Source organism: Lepidochelys kempii, chromosome 26 (genome assembly GCF_965140265.1).
Source record: "Lepidochelys kempii isolate rLepKem1 chromosome 26, rLepKem1.hap2, whole genome shotgun sequence".
NCBI classification, from domain to species: Eukaryota; Metazoa; Chordata; order Testudines; family Cheloniidae; genus Lepidochelys; species Lepidochelys kempii.
In genome coordinates this window covers 13,379,847-13,398,489 of record NC_133281.1, presented here as the reverse complement: position 1 = coordinate 13,398,489, position 18,643 = coordinate 13,379,847, and the positions used below count along the sequence as shown (strand labels likewise).

Sequence of the window (18,643 nt, the reverse complement as noted above, 5' to 3'; positions counted from 1 at the left end):
TTGAAATCTTGGCCAGAGGGCTGAGCTGACTCCAGCAGGCTAGGGGCAGATCAGGGACTAGAACCCAGGTCTTCTGGTTCCCAGCCCAGCCCAGCACGCTGTCCGCTCGACCATGCGACGGTAAAAGTTATTTCAGCTATCATTGGGCTGGAGGTCTGGCAAGTACCAGAGCATGAAGGATTGAATACGGAGATTAGACCCGTTCCAACAAGCTCTGACCTACGTCAGTCGTTTCCGAATGGGAGGACGTTGCGAAGGAGGGATGGGCTTGTTAAAAACATGAAACACTTGAACGAGGGGACATGTCAAGGGACTGATCCGACACCACTGGAGTTAAAGGAAGGCTCCCAGTGGGGAGGCAGTGTTTCCTAGTGGGTAGAGCAGTGGCCTTGGATGCAGGAGACCTGGCTTCTGTTCCCAGCTGTGCCACTGGCCTGCTGGGCGATCTTGGGCAAGGCACGCCCCCTTTCTGTGCCTCAGTTTCCCCATGGAAGTAATGATCCAGATTTCCTTCCTTTGTAAAGTCCTTTGAGATCTACGTATGAAAAGTGCTATGTATATTATACTTGTAGCTTACAGGTATTAGTAGTACCCTGAAAGGATATACCTGGGTAATGGCGTGCATGTAATGTATCACGTGTCTATAGGTTCCGTAATTCCCTAGCTGAGTCTCTCTCTCTAGGTACAGGGGCTGGCTAGTAAGAAGACTCTGCTACTTCCTTGCGGTCCTCGATTGGAAAGTTCATTCCGAGACCCCACAAGACCTCCAGGAGAGAATCTTCTGCAGCAAAAGGTATCGTTCCTCATGTGAGAGCAACCTGAGGTTATTATTTACCCCACGGGCTGGCACTGGAGTTTTGCTCTTATGTCCCCTCCTTTCTCAGCTGTTCCTCATGGTATTACAGCCCTACATTGTTTGGAGCCTGCCTCCGGGTCTCTGCTGTTCTGACTGCAGCCAGGGCCGGTTGGTTTAGGTTTTTGAACAGGACATGGGCTGCAACAATGGGAGAATTTGGCCCAAATCTCAGGTGTGGACCCGGCCCCAGTGTCCTGTTCTAACCACTAGACCACGTGCCCTTGTCACCTTCAGAATAAAGTAGAACTGACATGGGGCTATAAACCTCAGGCCAGGGAGGGTATCTGAGTAAGGACTCTTGGGTTCTATTCCCTACCCAGCAACTTATGCCCTCTCTAGCAGGATGCCAGGGCTGTGCGAACTGTTAGGTGGGGCTGGTTTAAACATTTTTTTGGATGGAAAATTGGTTTTTTGATTAACTGAATTTTTTTGTGAAAAGTGTCTGCTTTCCTTGGAAAAGTTTAATTTTTGCATAAAAAATCTGGATGCTCGAAAATTTGAAATATTTTGCATCTGAAATGCTGCTGTGGTGCCTCATGGGAGTTGTGGTTCGGTTACCTCATGCTCCTATCTGCCTCCATGGGACAGGCGTCTGTCCTGCTGGACTTCAACTCCCATGATGCACCATGGCGGTAGGCCTGCCAAGATGTCCCACCTCCACTCGCCAAGCGGGGACACTGGTGCATCATGGGAAATGTTGTCCAACCAAGGAGCCAGGCCTCTAGAAGAGAATAAGAGTGTGAAGTACCTGAACTGGCCTTTTGTGGGAACTCTCCAGTCCTTTCTTGGCCTCTAGCGGGTGTGCTGGTATAGACAGGGCCTCTGCTACTTGTATCCTGCTCAGAGCATCTCTGCTCAACACCATGGTTCAGATGTTGATGGCTGCCCTGCCCTAGTGCCCTTGCCATATTTAGGCCTGGCGGAATTAGTGTTTTTATTTTTTTATCATTTTGATGGCTAATATAATGTTTATTTTAAAGCATTTTTTTCAATTTTTGATTGAGTTAAATTTTCCCAGTTGCTGGAGTGAGAGTGCAAGCTGGAGTGCACCCAAGCCAGGCAACCTAGATTCTAGTCCTGGCTCTGTCCTTGAATTGGGCAAGTCACTTCCCTTTGCCTCAGTTTCCCCATCTCAGAAACGGGGAGTCATAGCTCGAAGGGATCAGATGCTGCTGTGACAAGCACAGTGTAAGCACCTGACTGCAATAGTGGGGTACGAGCAGAGAACGAGAGAGGCATTGTCCAGCATGGCTCACTCTGCTGTTATACACCCAGCCCGCTTTGCATTGCAGTCTTGGGCACTTGGGGCTAGTCTACGTGGGAAATATACTAGCATTACTGTACCCCTGTAGCTATGCTGAGATCATAGAATATCAGGGTTGGAAGGGACCTCAGGAGGTCATCTAGTCCAACCCCCTGCTCAAAGCAGGACCAATCCCCAACTAAATCATCCCAGCCAGGGCTTTGTCAAGCCTGACCTTAAAAATATCCAAGGAAGGAGATTCTACCACCTCCCTAGGTAACCCATTCCAGTGTTTCACCACCCTCCTAGTGAAATAGTGTTTCCTAATATCCAACCTAGACCTCCCCCACTGCAACTTGAGACCATTGCTCCTTGTTCTGCCATCTGCCACCAGTGAGAACAGCCGAGCTCCATCCTCTTTGGAACCCCCCTTCAGGTAGTTGAAGGTTGCTATCAAATCCCCCCTCACTCTTCTCTTCTGCAGACTAAATAACCTCAGTTCCCTCAGCCTCTCCTCATAAGTCATGTGCCCCAACCCGCTAATCATTTTTGTTGCCCTTTGCTGGACTCTCTCCAATTTGTCCACATCCTTTCTGTAGTGGAGGGACCAAAACTGGATGCAATACTCCAGGTGTGGCCTCACCAGTGCCAAATAGAGGGGAATAATCACTTCCCTCAATCAGTTGGCAATGCCCCTAATAACGCAGCCCAATATGCCATTGGCCTTCTTGGCAACAAGGGCACACTGCTGACTCATATCCAGCTTCTCGTCCACTGTAATCCCCAGGTCCTTTTCTGCAGAACTGCTGCCGAGCCGCTAGTCGGCAGAACTGGTCCCCAGCCTGTAGCGGTGCATGGGATTCTTCCGTCCTATGTGTAGGACTCTGCACTTGTCCTTGTTGAACCTCATCCGATTTCTTTTGGCCCAATCCTCCAATTTGTCTAGGTCACTCTGGACCCTATCCCTACCCTCCAGCGTATCTACCTCTCCCCTCAGCTTAGTGTCTTTCATGAACTTGCTGAGGGTGCAGTCCACACCATCCTCCAGATCATTAATGAAGATATTGAACAAAACCAGCCCCAGGACCGACCCCTGGGGCACTCTGCTTCATACCGGCTGCCAACTAGACATCGAGCCGTTGATCAGTACCCGTTGAGCCCGACAATCTAGCCAGCTCTCTATTCATCTCCCATGTGGGCACCCTTATTCGGAATACCATGGCCTTGTTTCAGTTCAGTTTATATCACTTTGGGCACGTACAATTTTTCAGTTTTGAGCCGTCCATTAACCTGAAAAAAGTCTATTTTGAACAGGCGTGTCCAATCACAGGGAGTTATACTGGTGTAACTATACCAACATAGCTTATGAAGCCAGAAGGGACCGTTGTGATCATCTCATTTGATCTCCTGTTTAGCACAGGCCAGAGAACTTTTCTGAATTAATTCCTGTTTCAACGAGAGCGTATCTTTTAGAAAAATAGGTATTCAGATGAAAATCGCCAGTGACGGAGAATCTACCACAACACTTGATAAGTTGTTCCAGTCGTTAATAACCCTCGCTGTTAAAATCGTACGCCTCCTTTCCAGTCTGAGCTTGTGTAGTTTCACCTCCCGACCCCTAGTTCTTGTTATCTCTGCCTGTTAGGTTGAAGAGTCCTTTATCAAAGTAATGCTGGTAAATTTTCCTGTGTAGACAAGCCCTTGCTCTGTGCCTCTCTATGATTCTATGAATCTATGATTCTATGATTCTCTTCCCACATGTACAAGAGAGAATTAATGGGCCAGAGTCTCTCCTGGCATAACATTAGTGGATCTGTGCTGTTTTGCGTCTGCTGAATTCCTGGCCCACTGTTTGTAATGGGTTTTGTGAACCTCTGTCGACACGCGCTGTAGCAGGGGCCAAGAAAGATTGTGATATCTCTAAGGAATATTTTCGCAAAGGGCCCTCTGTCTATACTGATGTCCTACTCTCATCTGCATTTATTTAGCACCTCTCTGGCACCCCTACCCCCCGCACTTACTCTGATAAATTACGAGCTGCGAATTTGTCTTTGGTGTCAGGCTGAGAGTTTAGATTACGAAAGCCACGGTGCAGTGCAGAAGTTGAGCGGGTGGGAGCAGTGCTCTGGGAAAGGCATGGTTGTGATGCTTTCATTTTCAGCCCCGAGCTCACAGATAGGGGAGTGGTCCTGTAGACCACCGAGGCGCGTGATAAATTGAATTATTCAGTGTCCTCTATAATAGAATCTATCCGTGATGATAGCACAGCAGCGCCTAGTGGGCCCCACTGTGTTAGGAGCTGTACAAACACAGAACAGGAAGATGGTCCCTGCCCCAAATTGCTGACAATCTAAGTATAAGACAAGAGGCAACAGGTGGAGACAAACGGTCAAGGGAGTACAAGGAAACGGAGACATTAGTGGTCGGCCTGATGGGGCCGTGGTGTGACCATTGTCGCACCTTGGGGTGTGAGTGCCTTTCAGAGGGATTGTGCTGCTGGGGGTGCTACCTCCTCGGCCAGTAGCTGTATCCCTCCCCCTCACAGGGTGCCGGACAGAGATGGGGAGCTCCAGATGGAAACAGCTGTGAAGGAAGAAAACAATTCCAGGTGTTTCATAGCAGCAAAACTCTTGGGCAGCTGTCAGTTACAGGCAGGCTGTGGTTAAATCCCTGCCACCGTCTGCTCCAATCTGGCCGCTTAAGAAACGGCATTGGGCCCAAGCCCGCTGGACTCAACGCGGTCCCCACTGACTGCTAGGGGCTTTGGATCAGGCCTTTACGGATGGATGCTCCTTTCGCAGATGGGTCAGGAAGGAAACGAGCCACCACGAGCGGAGCGACAATTGGCTGCACGCATTGATTCAGCCAGGCTGATCCCGAATCCTGTGACATATGCACTGCGCTCTGTGGCCCTGTCTGGTCTGGTCGCTCTTCTGGCCCGACGCAGAGCCTATGGGACGACACCCCTGGGCTTTACCTGCCCTTTGGACAGCAGCAAACTGCAGTCTGTTGTCTGGGGAAAGGCGGCATCTAGCACCGTTTAGGACAGGCGGGGAGCTGAAACCTCGGGGGACATTTGGGGCGGCAGAATATAAGTGACTGCAGCTGGAATTTGGCCAGGACTTTGGAGTTGGCAGCCCGGCTCTTGGCGAGCATATTCACCTGGCCTCAGATTTCTCATCTGACAGCAATCCAGTGCCCCCCTGAATCTGTCCCTGCCTGGACTAGAACCCAGATCTTGTCTGTGCCCTTTGCTCTGCCCGCCAGAGACGCTGCAGCTTTCCTGATCACTGAGTTTTCCTGGGCTTCCCACCCCAGCCTGTCTCAGGCTGCATGAGATCGCAGTGTCTCTCCGGCGTGCAGCATAACATGTCCATGATCTCGGTTGGGGTCTCTCCTTGCCGCCCCCAATAACAGTTAATACGGTGTTGGCGGCTGGCTGTCCTTAGGCTATAGTCGCTGGGATGCATTAGGTGCTCTGAATAGCTTATTAAATCCTGCGGCTTTGCTTGGTGTTCTTGTTTTTCATCTGCTCTCCCTTTCTCCCCAGGGTGCAGGATGTCATGGCTCTGAAGGTCCCCCAGGCAAGAGTGGCTGGCTCTGTCAGCAAATCTCCGGCACAATGGAGGAGCAAAGTGCTGCAAATCCTGGGCCAGATTCAGTCTCCTTTCTCCCTTTTCATACTAAGGTATGTCCCCCACCTGCCCTGCGGAGAGGGCCGGGCAAGGGCTACAGGGAACTCTGTGTATGCGGTGCTGGTTTAAGGCAGGGGAGCAGCAGCAGAATTGCCTGAGGGGGCTGGTATTAGAGACCAGGTTCTAGTCCCAGCTCTGCCATGTACTTGCTGTGTGTAACCTTGGGCAAGCAAGATTCTTGTGCCTCGGTTTCCCTGTCTTCAGGACAGAGAGAGTGACACGGCCCTTCCATGGCAAAGCACTCTGAGGTCTAAGCCTGCAAAGCAGCAGGTAGGTGATTAGAGCAATGGGTCTGGCACCTTTCCTTCTTACGAAATTAACAGGCCCCGCAGAAAGCCAAGAGAGTGTGTGAGTGCATTCTGTGCCCCCCTGCCCTGTGGCTTGCTCGCGGAGGTGCCTTGCAGAGACGTGGGCGGTGGGGGTGATGGCAAGTCAGATCCCTGCTAGGAGCCTGTGTGTGTGTGTGTTTGTATTTTAAGTTTCTTGCAGAGTCGGGGATGTTTTTCCTGTGTTTCAAACTTAGATGGGAGTTGGGGGGCTGGGCTGGGCTGGGAAGTGGAATCTTGCTTGGGTCCCCAGTGAAGAGGGTTTGGGATCGGGTGGTGGTTCAGAGATTTGTTCGTCTCAGGAGAGGTCCAGGACTGGAGTAGCAGGGGGCTGCAGGTCGCCATTGAGGGGTACCCAGCGGAGCAAGTGGGGGAGGAGAGCCTGGGGCTGGGGTACCGGAGGGCTGCAGGTTGGGATTGAGGGGTACTGATGGGAGCTAATGGGGAAGGGAGCCCAGGGCTGGTGTCACAGGGAGCTAGTGGGGGAGACTGCTTATCCTGTATTAAATTGAACAGTCGCCTGCTTGAGGGGTTCGTCCCCTATGCAGGACTGGGAGGAGACCAGATGCGGTTTTGACAGGTAACCGACAGGGGGCGTCATTTTTAAGAGCGTGCTAATCTTCCCCCTCCAGCATGACCTCAAATGCATGGTGCATGTGGGGTCACGCCAGCGGGGTTGGGGTCACGCTGTTCCCGGGGGTACTGGCACATCCAGTGTTCTGGGAACGTGTCCACGGCCACCTTAGCTGCAGGTCAGGATTGAGGGGTACCGGCAGAGCTTGCGGGGGAGGGGAGCCAGGGGCTGGGGGGTCAGGGGATTGCAGGTCAGGATTGAGGGGTACCGGCAGAGCTTGCGGGGGAGAGGAGCCAGGGGCTGGGGGGTCAGGGGATTGCAGGTCAGGATTGAGGGGTACCGGCAGAGCTTGCGGGGGAGAGGAGCCAGGGGCTGGGGGGTCAGGGGATTGCAGGTCAGGATTGAGGGGTACCGGCAGAGCTTGCGGGGGAGGGGAGCCAGGGGCTGGGGGGTCAGGGGATTGCAGGTCAGGATTGAGGGGTACCGGCAGAGCTTGCGGGGGAGAGGAGCCAGGGGCTGGGGGGTCAGGGGATTGCAGGTCAGGATTGAGGGGTACCAGCAGTGCTGTGCGTGAAGCAGCTCAGGGCTGGAGCAGGGTGGGCTGCGGGTTGGAACCGAGAGACGTTAGCAGAATTGCAGGCGGGTCGGGATGGAGTGGCGCATTGGCCGAGCTTCATGGGGAAGCCCATACAGCACCTCCATGCGTTATTCTGGTCCGGAGCCAGGGTAGCCCCATCCTGGTTTAACGAGTGCTAACATTTCCCACTGGAAGTGAACATCAAAGACTTCACCTAAAAGAAAAGGGGAACTTTTTTTTTTTTTTGATTGTTGAGAAATTGGCAGATAAAGTTTCCATTGAGGCCTAATTGCTTCTCTGATTGAGCTGTAATAAAAGAACCTTTCCGAACAGTCTGAGTATTTAAAGTGGGGAAATTGCCCAAGGGATAAAAGCATTTAGAGATTTCTGGTAAACATCACGCAGGAGCTCGGGGGTGGGGATGGGGGAGGTGGGTTCTGGGTTTGCACGCTGGGGTTATTTTATTTTTATTGTGTTTTTTTTTTTTTTGGCCTAATAACGCAGAGGCGTTAATTTTTTTTTTGCAAACAGAGCTCCTGTTTATTCATTTACTTTATGGGAGCTTAAAGACGTGGGTTGAACATTGCAATGTGATGATAATGCCTAGCTCATGTAGCACTTCTCACCTGCAGATCTCAAAGCACTTCACAAAGGTGGGTGAGTGCCATTAGCCCTGTTGTATAGATGGGGAAACTGAGGCACAGATGCGGGAACCTGACTTGCCCAAGCTCACCCAACAGGCCAGGGGCAGAGCGAAGAATTGGGCCTAGGTGACTGAGACCCAGTTTAGTGCTGTAACCACTAGACCGCACTGCCTTTGAATGAAATCTCGCTCTTAGGATGGATTTTTCACACCCCTGAGTGACGTAGTTAAGCTGAATTAATTTCCTCGTGTAGCCCTGGCCTGAGACGCAGCAAGTCTGCGTTTTGAGTCTCTCCCCTGTCACTGAGTCGCTTAGGTAAGTCATTTAACCTCTCCTTGCCTCCATTCCCCATCTGGAAGATGGAGAGTGTAATACAGTGTCGGCGCTGCAAACCCCAGAAAAATCACAACATTAAAAACTAACCAATTTATTTGAGCATAAGCTTTCATGAGCTACAGCTCACTTCAGATGCGCCACAAGTCCTCCTTTTCTTTTTGCGAATACAGACTAACACGGCTGCTACTCTGAAACCTAACATTAAAAACAATATCAAGGGGAGGAGGCCTCTCCTTTTGGCTTCTGAGCCACTAGGCTGTGCTGGGGTCCTATTTTCATGCTTTTCTACCTCTACTACAAGGGCTGGAAATTTTTGCTCAATCAAAGAAGCTGAGATTCTCATGCATTCCCATGACTCTGGAAGCTGGGGCTTTAAGAATCTCCAGGGGGGCGGAAGAGGTATCGAAGCCCAAGGACCATGTTTGGCCCAAGAGCGAATGGGGATAAACTGGCTGTGAGGAAATGTAGGCTGGAAATGAGGACGGTTTCCTAACCATCAACAGGAGTAGTGGTGGGGGGAAACAAGCTGAACTAGTTCTAAAATGGACCTTGATACGCTGCTAAACGGGATAACCTGCCGGGTGGCCTGCGACACCACGGGACTGCTGATGACCTCGGAGGTCCCTTCCATGCCTAGGTTCCTAATATGACAATTAGTGCGATACTTGCAATCAAACCATGAGAGCTGGCAAGGCCGTGCTTCTCTCTCATGTGTATATGCAGCACCTGGCGCGACGGGGTCCCTGGCGTGTGGAGAATGAGTGGGTGCAGCTGTAGCACGTTGATTTCAGCAGGGTCTGTCTGGGCCCCCGAGTGCCGGGTGGGGCGGTGTTGAACTAGGATGAGTTTCCCAGCTGCTCTCGCGTGCAGCATGCATTTGAACGGTCGCCCTGGCACCGGCTTATGTTCTGGGTCAGGCCTGGAGGGGGCAGGGAGGAGCGAGGCTTCTGCGAAACGAGTTGGGAGATTCTCAGCCCAGCCCCCGTGGGCAAGTGGCAGGGAGGAGCGAGTGAATTCCCAGCCCTAGAGGTAGTGAACGTGTGGGGCTCGGTGGGGAATACAGCCTGCTCTGCGGGGAGACGGGAAATTGAAATCCCTAGAATCAGTGGTTACTGACCGTGGTATAAAGGTGTAATGCGACCCCTCCTAGTGTAGGGCACAGAGACTGGGGGGCGGAGGGGATATCCGTGGGCCCTAGAGAGACCGATCTCCGGGCTTTCTTTCCCTCTCCCCCAGGCTCTGCAGCTGGGCTCTGCTCAGACTCCTGAACCGCATGTTCCTCAACTTGCTGCTCCACAAAGGGCAGCTGGAGATGGTGCGCAGGGCAGCCCAGACGGTAAGGAGCAGTGGGGGGCCTGAGACAGCTCTGCCAAGAGCCCTGTTCCTTGTGTTATCTGCCTAAGGCACTTGGGTGGGCCCCGCCACCCTAGTGTCTGAGCGTCTGTAAAGCCTCTAGCCTCATGCTTGGGGGGCAGGGCGGGGCTGATATCTCCATTGTACAGGTGGGAAACTGAGGCATGGAGCGGCTAAGAGATTTGACCAGGGTCACACTGGAGCCTGTGGCAGAGCAGGGATTGGAACCCTAGCCACCAGACCATCCTTCCCTTTCCTCCTTAGGCAGGGTACCTGGCACCTCTCACTACGCCAGCCCCCGCCATGCTGGCGCTTGTGGTGACCATGCAGTGGGCTCAGCACGAGGCGCAGAACTGGGTTCCATTCCCAGCTCTGCCTTTAATCCTTGTTCGGCCTGGAGGCAAATCCCTTAGGGTCAAATTTTCAGCAGGGCCTAACTGCCTTAGGAGCCGAAATCCTAGTGAGTCAGCGGGACTTAAGTCCCTGAGTCACTCAGCCCTTTTGAAACACGTTTCCTAGATCTCAAGCTGGCAGCAGTTGGGTGCCCTGGCCCCTGAGCGCCCCCGCCAGACTTAGGCCATGTCTACACGTGCAGCGGTGAAAGCGCTCTCTGACTCTGCCCCCAGCCTCGGCCCTGGGCTGGGAATGGAGCCGCGGCCGAGGCTGGGGGCTGGTGCGGGGCCGGGAGCCGGGGATGTGGCGGGGGGCCGGACCGGATCAGAGCTGGGGGCAGGGAGGGGCTGGGTGACACTCCCTCCCCGCTGCTTGAGGGGGCTAGCCCGAGCACCCCTGCATCTCCCGGATGTTCCTCCACACCCCCCTAGGGGGGTGCGCCCCACAGTTTGGGGACCTCTGAAATAGCAGGTGTGGCGGTTGCAGACGGGGGCTTGGTCTCCAGGTGGACAGAACCATTGGCAGAGTGCGCAGTTAGCTCGCGGGGCCGCACATCTGATTCCTTGGGGCTTCAGGCTCCGCTGTGCCTCTCCACCCTGGGGCCTTTCCAGCTGACATCTAGAGCATGGGGCTCGTCTCTGGTCACGACGGCCCCGTTTTCTATTTAAGGGTCTGATCAAACACTCATTGAAGTGGATGGAAAAATCCCTGTGGGTTTAGGATTGGGCCCTGGGCATCCGGTGACTTGCCAGGGGGCTGTTTGGGGAGTAGTGGCCAGGATCCTGTATGGGTGTGCAGTATATTGCCTGCAGTGGGTCCCCCTTTGTGTGCTTCGCTCAGCCGGCATCACTTGGCCTGTGGAGACGTCTGTAGTGTGGATGAAGGCTCTGTTGCAGGTATAAGCCCAAATCCCCCTCCTGTCCGCACATGCCGCTTTTCCACCGCCGCTGGGTCCCTGGCCCGTTTCCAGGAGCGTCCCGCTGCAGGTGGGGGCGTTGGCGGGGTATCCGCGCTTCTGCACAAGCCTCATGGGTTCTCACACGCCGTGAACCCTGCCTTGGAGTGGCCACAGCCGGCCAGGGGCTAAGAGAACCCTGGGAAATGCTCCCAGAAATGCCTGTCCCGTCAGTGCACTGCCAGCGTGGCCGGGTGTACACGCCGGTGCTGCGCGGACGCTCCCCGAAGAGCGTGGGTAGCCCGGGCTCGCCGTGCGGGTACGCGGCCTCGGCTGTACCCCGCACACCGCCTCTCGTTTTCTCCTTCCTCCCAGCCCGACGTCCCGCTGGTTTTCCTCTCGACTCGCAAGTCCCAGCTGGATGGGCTGCTGCTCCCCTTCCTACTGTTCTCTCAGGGCCTGGGGGTGTCCCGAGTGACCTGGGAATACCAGGCCTATACCCCAAGCCTCAGGTAAGGCTTAGCACTGGGGTTACAGGCATCTGTCTTCTGCATGGCCAGCACCCAGCCTGCATTCAACCTGGCCAGCCTGCACTCAACCTGCTTCTCGCCTCTCCTGCTTGTCTTCCTTTACTTTCATTCTTCTGGCCTCTCCCTGGGAACCCTTCTCCCCCCGGGAACGGGTCCCCGGGGGACCACGGGCGGTGGGGCTGGGAGGGAGAGGTGGCTGTCCTGTCTCCGGGGGCGGGCCAGGCAGGATTGGGCAGTTGGGAGGTCGGGGGCGCTGGCCTCTCTGCAGTGTCTGTGCCTGTTTTATCTGCAGGGCCCTGCTGAGCCGGCTGGGAGGGGTTTTCTTGCCTCCCAGAGCGGAGCACATGCCGGACAGCGAACGGGGCGCGCTCTCCAGGGCCATCCTCACCTCCGTAAGTGGGGTTCGTGCGGCTGAGCCATGAGCCAAGGGGTGGGACTGTACTCTGGCCCTGCGTGGTGGGGGGGGCGGCATAGTGAAAGCCTTAACCAGTAGTTTGAGACTCCTAAAGCACTTGGTTAAGGATTTCATAGCTGACTAGGAGACTTAGACACCCAGCTTCCATTCCCGTCAGTTGGAGCTCGGGGTATGGCTCAGTCCCCTCCCCAGCTTTGCAGATGCCAGCAGTTGGAGGGGAGGGGTGCAGGTCGCTCCGGAGTAAGGGTTAGGATCAGAACAACCCTCGCCCTGCTTAGATTGACCCTCCTTGTAGAGTGAGCACAGGTCTGGGAGCCAGGACCTCCCCAGGTTTGATTCTCGTTCATTTGTTAAGCACCGCCTGGGCACTTAGCTTAATTCTGCCTCTGCCACTGACTCACTGCAGGACCTGGGCCGAGTCGCTGACCCTGCCTCGGTTTCCCCACCTGATGAGTGGGGAGGGTGCGGGAGTTGTGTGTGAACCCAGTATTGTTATTTAGGACAGTTGTTGGGGGCTCGTCCAGGAATCCCACTCCTTTGTGAAAAACCAGAGCGAGCCCCCCAGAATAGCTAGCAGCCCAATGGTTAGGGCACTCAGCTGGATGGGGGAGACCCAAGTTCGAACCCCCGATCTGAATCCGGCAGAACGGGGATTTGAACCTGGGCCGCCTATGTGCCAAGCTCATGCTCACATTGGCTATTCCAGGGTCTTGCTCTGGCTTTTTGCAAAAGGACATCTAAAGTTCTCGCTTGGGTCCCACATGGAACGGGGTCTTTAGATCGTGGTTGGTTTATTTCCTGCTAAATTCTCTAGGATTTATGTGGGGGGGGCAATCCGATGCCCGCTGAGCTCCGTGTGAGTCTTTCCATCACGCTTCACATCAGGCCCCTTTGTGGAGCGTGGCCCGACCTTTAGGGGATTGCGTAGATTCTTCGGTCGCTCACGCAGGACTCTGCAGGCATCAATCCCGGATCTTGCCTGGGCAGATTTAGGGCCTGGTTCCGGCTAAGAGCCATGGGGTGGGCGGGGGCTGCCTGAGTGGTAGTTCCTGGTGGGGTGGAGAGCAGACGTCGCGGGAGGACATTGGGGCTGGATCTCGGGAAGTGCTCCCTGGCTGTGAGATCTGTCGGGCCATGGGATTGCCTCCCAGGGGGATGGGGCCTTTGGCCTGTGGGAAGAGGGGAGGGATTGGGGGAAGCTGAGACTTGGGGGGCAGGAGATGGGGTGGGGTGGGGATGCGATTGGCTTGGGGAGATGTAAGGAATGAGGGTGGGCAGCAGGGGTGAGCCCGACGGGGCCACCCGGGGTGGCGACTGGAGCAGACATTTCTAGGGAGTAACCACCACTTCTCTGCCACCTGGCAGGGGGCGGAGGGGGGGATATTGTCTGCTCCCAAGTCTTAGGGCGAAGGGGAGCTCGGCTGTACCCTGTCTCCAATCCCATGAGGTCCCTTCCCACCTGCAGTACATCGAGGAGCTGCTGAAGAGCCGGCAGCATCTGGTGATCTTCCTGGAGGAGCCCGTCTCCGGCGTGTCCCGGCTCTCCGCCCCTGGCGGGGAGTGGCTGTCGCTGGTGCTGGGCGCTGTCCGTGCTGGAGCTGTCCCCGATGTGATGCTGGTGCCCGTGGGCATTGCCTACGACGTGGCCCCCAATGCGTCCCATGGCGGGCTTTCAGTAAGAACTACTAGCTGTTAAGGGGAGTGGTGGCCAGAGCAGAGCAGCTGGGAGCCAGGACTCCTGGGTTCCGTTCCTAGCCAAGGGAGGGGAGTGGGGTCTAGTGGTTAGAACAGGGGGCCGGGAGCCAGGATTCTTGGGTCGTGTTCCCGGCTCTAGTGAGGGGTGGGTCTGGCATAGACACTGACAGTTCTGCCCTACGCTCACCCCCTTTCCCTTCACTTGGGTACGTGCTCTGCACCTTGCAGGGGATCCCCCCAATAAACCCACTTTCTCCTGCCCTCCTGATCGGGGCACCCCACTTGTAGCTGTACCAAACCCACAGTCCTGGGCATGCGTCTCTGTTGTGACCCAGATCTCACCCCTTGGCCACTGCCTCTCTGGTCTGGCTGGGCTATTCCCAACAATCCAGCTCCTCTCCTCAGACACTGGGCACCCAGGGCAGCGGATCTCTCCAGGCATGGTCACCAGCCCTCTTCTCTCTCTCTTCTTTTTTTTTTTTTTTTCCTGCCTGCTCCCTGCCTCCAGTATTGGCTGACCAGCTGCTGGCTCTGGGAACCAGGCCAGCTGCCTTTCCCAAAGGTCTGGAGGGGGGCACGTCCCAAACCTCTGGAAGCCGAGGGCTCTGGTAGCCACGACTTTCAGTTCTGCAGAGCACCTGAGATCCACGCCCGGGAGCCCCCAAACTGAGCAGGGGTGTGGGCGCAGGGCAGCTCCCCTCCTGCAGAGCGGGGGCGTTTAGGTTGAGCACCCTGCAGAAGCAAAACTTCACCTGCCTGTCCCCTCCGATCCTCCTGCATCACCACCTGCAGCTCTGCAATGGAGCAGGCCTGTTCCTCTACCGAGCTAATGTGCCTTCTGACTGATAGAGGCGATAAACACCACCAGCGCCCGATTAACAGACTCTGCCCATCTGCTCTCCTAGGGCTCAGCTCAGCCTTTTGGCCTCTGGTCCTGTCTCCTGGCCGTTCGCCGAGCCCTGGGTCGGGAGTTTGGCTGTGTCCGGGTGGACTTTGCACAACCTTTCTCCTTGCAGGTATTGGGCAGCCTTCTGGGGTTCTTGGCCTAGGGCTTCTGACTGTCCAGGTCCAGGGATTTGGCAATTCCTGGCTAGATCTTGGGGAATCTAGTGGCACAAGATTCTTGCGTGTCATGATCTTGGTGGAATTTGGGGACTAGGGGTATGTCTCCGCTGCAGGTTCGAGTGAGCCTGAGGAAATAGACGCAGGCTAGTCCGAGCCCAGACACTGCAGTTAAACAGCGAGAGCCCTGCAGCGCTCCAATGACCCGAGCGAGCGCAAGTCTGTCTGCCTGGGCTGGTCGGTGGCCAGCTGCTGTGTAGACGTGCCCTAAGTGGCTTGGGATGATTGGCATGGGGAATCCGGTCGTTTTATGTTTGGGGATTGGCCTGAATATATGGAATCCAGGGACCTTGTGGGGGCCCCACTGCGTTTGTAGCTTGGGATTGGGCAGATGGAGGCCTGGGGAATTCGTGGCCTCGCTGGCAAGGCTTGAAATTAGCCGAATGGGCCACACAGGGTATGTCTCCACTGCAGTTAACCTGCAGCTGGCCCGTGCCAAGTGACCTGGGCTCACGGGGCTGTTTAATTGCAGCATAGACGTCTGGGCTCAGCCACTGAGTGCAAACCTGAGACAAACCTGCAGCCGGAGCCTGAGCTGGTTTGTCTGCACTGCAGTTAAACAGCCTGAGCCTGAGTCGGCTGGCACGGGCCAGCCGTGGGTGTCTAGTTCCAGTGTAGACATACCCCCAGACTCCTTGGGTGGGCCACGGAGGGGAGCGAGGAGGGCGCAGGTTAGCGAGCGCAGTATGGGGGCTCCCTTAGCACCGCCGCTCCTGATCGGCCTGCAGAGGCCTTGGGAGCCTTTGGCTGCCTGGTGTCTAGCCAGGCCAGTAGCGATTCATAGATACTAAGATCAGAAGGGACCATTGTGATCATCTAGTCCGACCTGCACAACGCAGGCCAGAGACTCTCACCCACCCACTCCTACGAAAAACCTCTCACCTATGTCTGAGCTATTGAAGTCCTCAAATCGTGGTTTAAAGACTTCAAGGAGCAGAGAATCCTCCAGCAAGTGACCCGTGCCCCGTGCTACAGAGGAAGGCGAAAAACCTCCAGGGCCTCCTCGAATCTGCCCTGGAGGAAAATTCCTTCTCGACCCCAAATATGGCGATCAGCTGAACCCTGAGTATATGGGCAAGATTCACCAGCCAGATACCCAGGAAAGAATTTTCTGTAGTAACTCAGATCCCACCCCATCTAACATCCCATCGCAGGCCATTAGGCCTATTTACCATGAATATTTAAAGATCAATTAATTACCAAAATCATGTTATCCCATCATACCATCTCCTCCATAAACTTATCGAGTTTAATCTTAAAGCCAGATAGATATTTTGTCCCCACTGCTTCCCTCGGAAGGCTATTCCAAAACTTCACTCCTCTGATGGTTAGAAACCTTCGTCTAATTTCAAGTCTAAACTTCCCAATGACCAGTTTATATCCATTTGTTCTTGTGTCCACATTGGTACTGAGCTTAAATCATTCCTCTCGCTCTCCGGTATTTATCCCTCTGTGTTCCTTGATCCCAGGAGTACACAGCAAACAGTCTCTTCAGACGGAGCTGCTCGCAGAAGTCCCTGGAGGAGCTGCTTCTGCCCGTCATCCTCGGCAAAAGGTAGCCCCAACCCAGATCCCAAGGGGGGCAGGGGGCAAGGGGAGCTGGGGCCATTGGTCAGAGAAGACTGCAAGGAAGGGGCTGCAGAAAGACCCTCTGGGTGCATCGGGCGTGTCACGAACCCCAGCTAGATTCACAGCCCGTTTAGCCGGAACTGCTCCAGCTCCCACTAGCAAAGCCCCGCTGGGACCCTGTGCTCTGAGCTAGGCCTGGATACCCGCTCTGCTGCTGAGTGGTGTCCCTTGTCCTCTGGGGTGACTGACCCTTGCTGTCGGTTTTAGCAGGAGCTCAGCCTGAGCCTGGATGCCCAAAGAGCACGGGAGGGGCACGCGTGGCCCGGGCGGCTCGTGATAGAACAGAGAGCCTTTCACCGCCGCGTTGCTGGCCTCGCTCCAGCTGGCTGTGAAATGGGTTTGCTGGGTTTCAGGCCGGTCCTGGCAAAACCCACCCGCCCTTCAGCAGAGAAGCCAGGGGCTGGATGGGCTGCTCCCGAGAGGTGGATCCGAGAGACTAAACCTCAGACCTCAGGGGCTGTGCATGCTCAGGTTTAGGGTCCCTGCCTCTGAAGACTGGCCATTGCCAGGGGCGGGAGCCAGGCCTTGGTCCAGACTGGCAGTTCTCTTCCTAGCTCTGGCCTGAGGCATGGTGAACGCACCTGGGGGAAGCGTGCTTTGCCACGGCTCGTGCTCAGTGTGTCCTGTAGCTGGAAGAATTGAGCCTCTAGGGCTTCCACCGGCCCTGGGCGTTTGCGTCTCTCCTATGTCAGCCATAGGTCTCACCTGTGTCGTCCCATTTCCGCAGCCCCGACCTGCTGGACTGGGAGAAGTGGGAGGAGTGGTACCCAGGCCTCGGCGCTGCCGCGGAGCTGAAGGCAGAGGAGCGAGTGCTAGTGGGCAGACTTGGCCTGCACTCCCTAAGCGGTAGGTGCTAACTCTGCGCTGATCTCCCGGGTGGCCGGATTTGGGGGAGGAGGCGTGGGAGCGGGGAGCCCCCTTCCCACCCCCCCTTCCCCCATTCCCTGCCTCTTTCCACCAAGCTGTTGAACTGAATAACTGAATGTGTCCCTGCGGGAGCTGGGAGCCGGTGGGTCTGCTCAGCACGGTTCTCTGGCAGAAAAGAGGATGGAGCAGGACTCTCTAAACCCACACGTTGGGTCGGTCTGCGCTGGTTGTCTCCACTGTGTCTGCGTGTCCTGCCTCCGCTGGTCTGAGCGTCGGGGGTCTGTCTCAGCGAAGCAGGGTGAGTGGAGGAAGGGGGCTCGTTTGGAGACTGGCCATGGGCACAGGCGGGGCTGGCCTTGCCCTCAGCAGCAGGAGGTCTGTGTACCTGGCCCCATAACTTGCTGGGGGAGGAATGGGAGGGTCCAAGGAGACACCCTTAGAGGATACTTCACTCCATACTCCCCATTTAGGCCTCAGCAGTGAGCAGGACCCCTATGCTCCAGCCACGCTGGATGGGACCAAGGCCTCTGAGGGAGCCCCAGATACCTGGAGAGACGGTCCTGGAGCCTTCAGTCTGCATTGCCCCTGCTGGAGGGGGCCTGTCTTGGTGTGGCCAGGAACTCGGTGGGGTTCAGTGGAACCTCCCGGCAGGACAGGTGGGATTTGTAAGCTCCACGCAGGGCCAGACCTCCTCTCAGTTACACTGCGGTTAATCCAGAGTCACTCTGGATTTACACCAGATTGAGGTCCAAATCTGGCCCACAGATGCCTCCAGGGCAGCCGTTAATGGAACTAGGAGAGAGGCAGAGCCAGGTTCCCAGCTCCTCCCCTTTCTCCATCGTTCTGCTGTTGCGAGGCCTTGGTTTGCTGCTGTCGCCATTGCCAGGGGGTAGGGGTGGGGGGTTGTACCCGACGCGGCTGTTCAGAGAGGGGAACCGCACGGATCTGAGTCACAGACTTCAAGAGGAGCTGCCCAGCCGGGGGGATCCCACTAGTGTCCTTAATGGACGAGCGCAGCGGCCTCCCTGCGAATGCAGCCACGGCTCTGGCCCAGGTTGCGTGAGCTCCTTGGGGCGGAGTCCTTCCTTGCATGATGTCTGTACAGCACATGGCATAGCGGGGCTCTGATCCCAGACTGGGGCCTCTCGGGGCTACAGCAATGTAAATAACACATGGAAGCACATTAGCAGGAACGTCCCAGTGCGCCCAGGGCTGGAGCGCTGAGAACGTCGGATCCTTGCCTGCCCTGCGTCCAGCGGGCAGGTGCCCGGAGCATTTCAGAGCCAGGCGATCCCTTACAATCTGCATCTCCTGCATCTTTCCTATCCCCAGACTTGGGCTCCATCATTTCCTTCCTCATCTAGGCTCCGTGACGAGAGGTTCTCCAGCAGCTGGGTCCGAAAGCAGATCCCTTCCCTGTGGGAGGAGGAGAGGCGTGACGGGCTATGGGAGCGCTCTGTGGCAGGGTTAGCTGCCCTGGTTGGACAGGCAGC

The 18,643-nt window shown here is 55.7% G+C and overlaps 1 protein-coding gene across 6 annotated transcripts in view; it reads left to right on the top strand.

The window, feature by feature from the left end:
- The window catches only part of LOC140903513 (glycerol-3-phosphate acyltransferase 2, mitochondrial-like), a 175,081-nt gene that overhangs the window by 146,444 nt on the left and 9,994 nt on the right, over positions 1–18,643 (top strand). For 5 of the 6 annotated variants that reach the window (XM_073324882.1, XM_073324877.1, XM_073324879.1 and 2 more), the window contains 9 exons: positions 683–793; positions 5,650–5,787; positions 9,488–9,587; positions 11,268–11,404; positions 11,715–11,814; positions 13,303–13,512; positions 14,438–14,548; positions 16,124–16,209; positions 17,011–17,129. In XM_073324882.1, coding sequence (XP_073180983.1) covers positions 683–793; positions 5,650–5,787; positions 9,488–9,587; positions 11,268–11,404; positions 11,715–11,814; positions 13,303–13,512; positions 14,438–14,548; positions 16,124–16,209; positions 17,011–17,129 — 1,112 coding nt within the window. The remainder of the gene's footprint in view (positions 1–682; positions 794–5,649; positions 5,788–9,487; positions 9,588–11,267; positions 11,405–11,714; positions 11,815–13,302; positions 13,513–14,437; positions 14,549–16,123; positions 16,210–17,010; positions 17,130–18,643) is intronic. The other variant, XM_073324880.1, reaches the window with a different exon arrangement.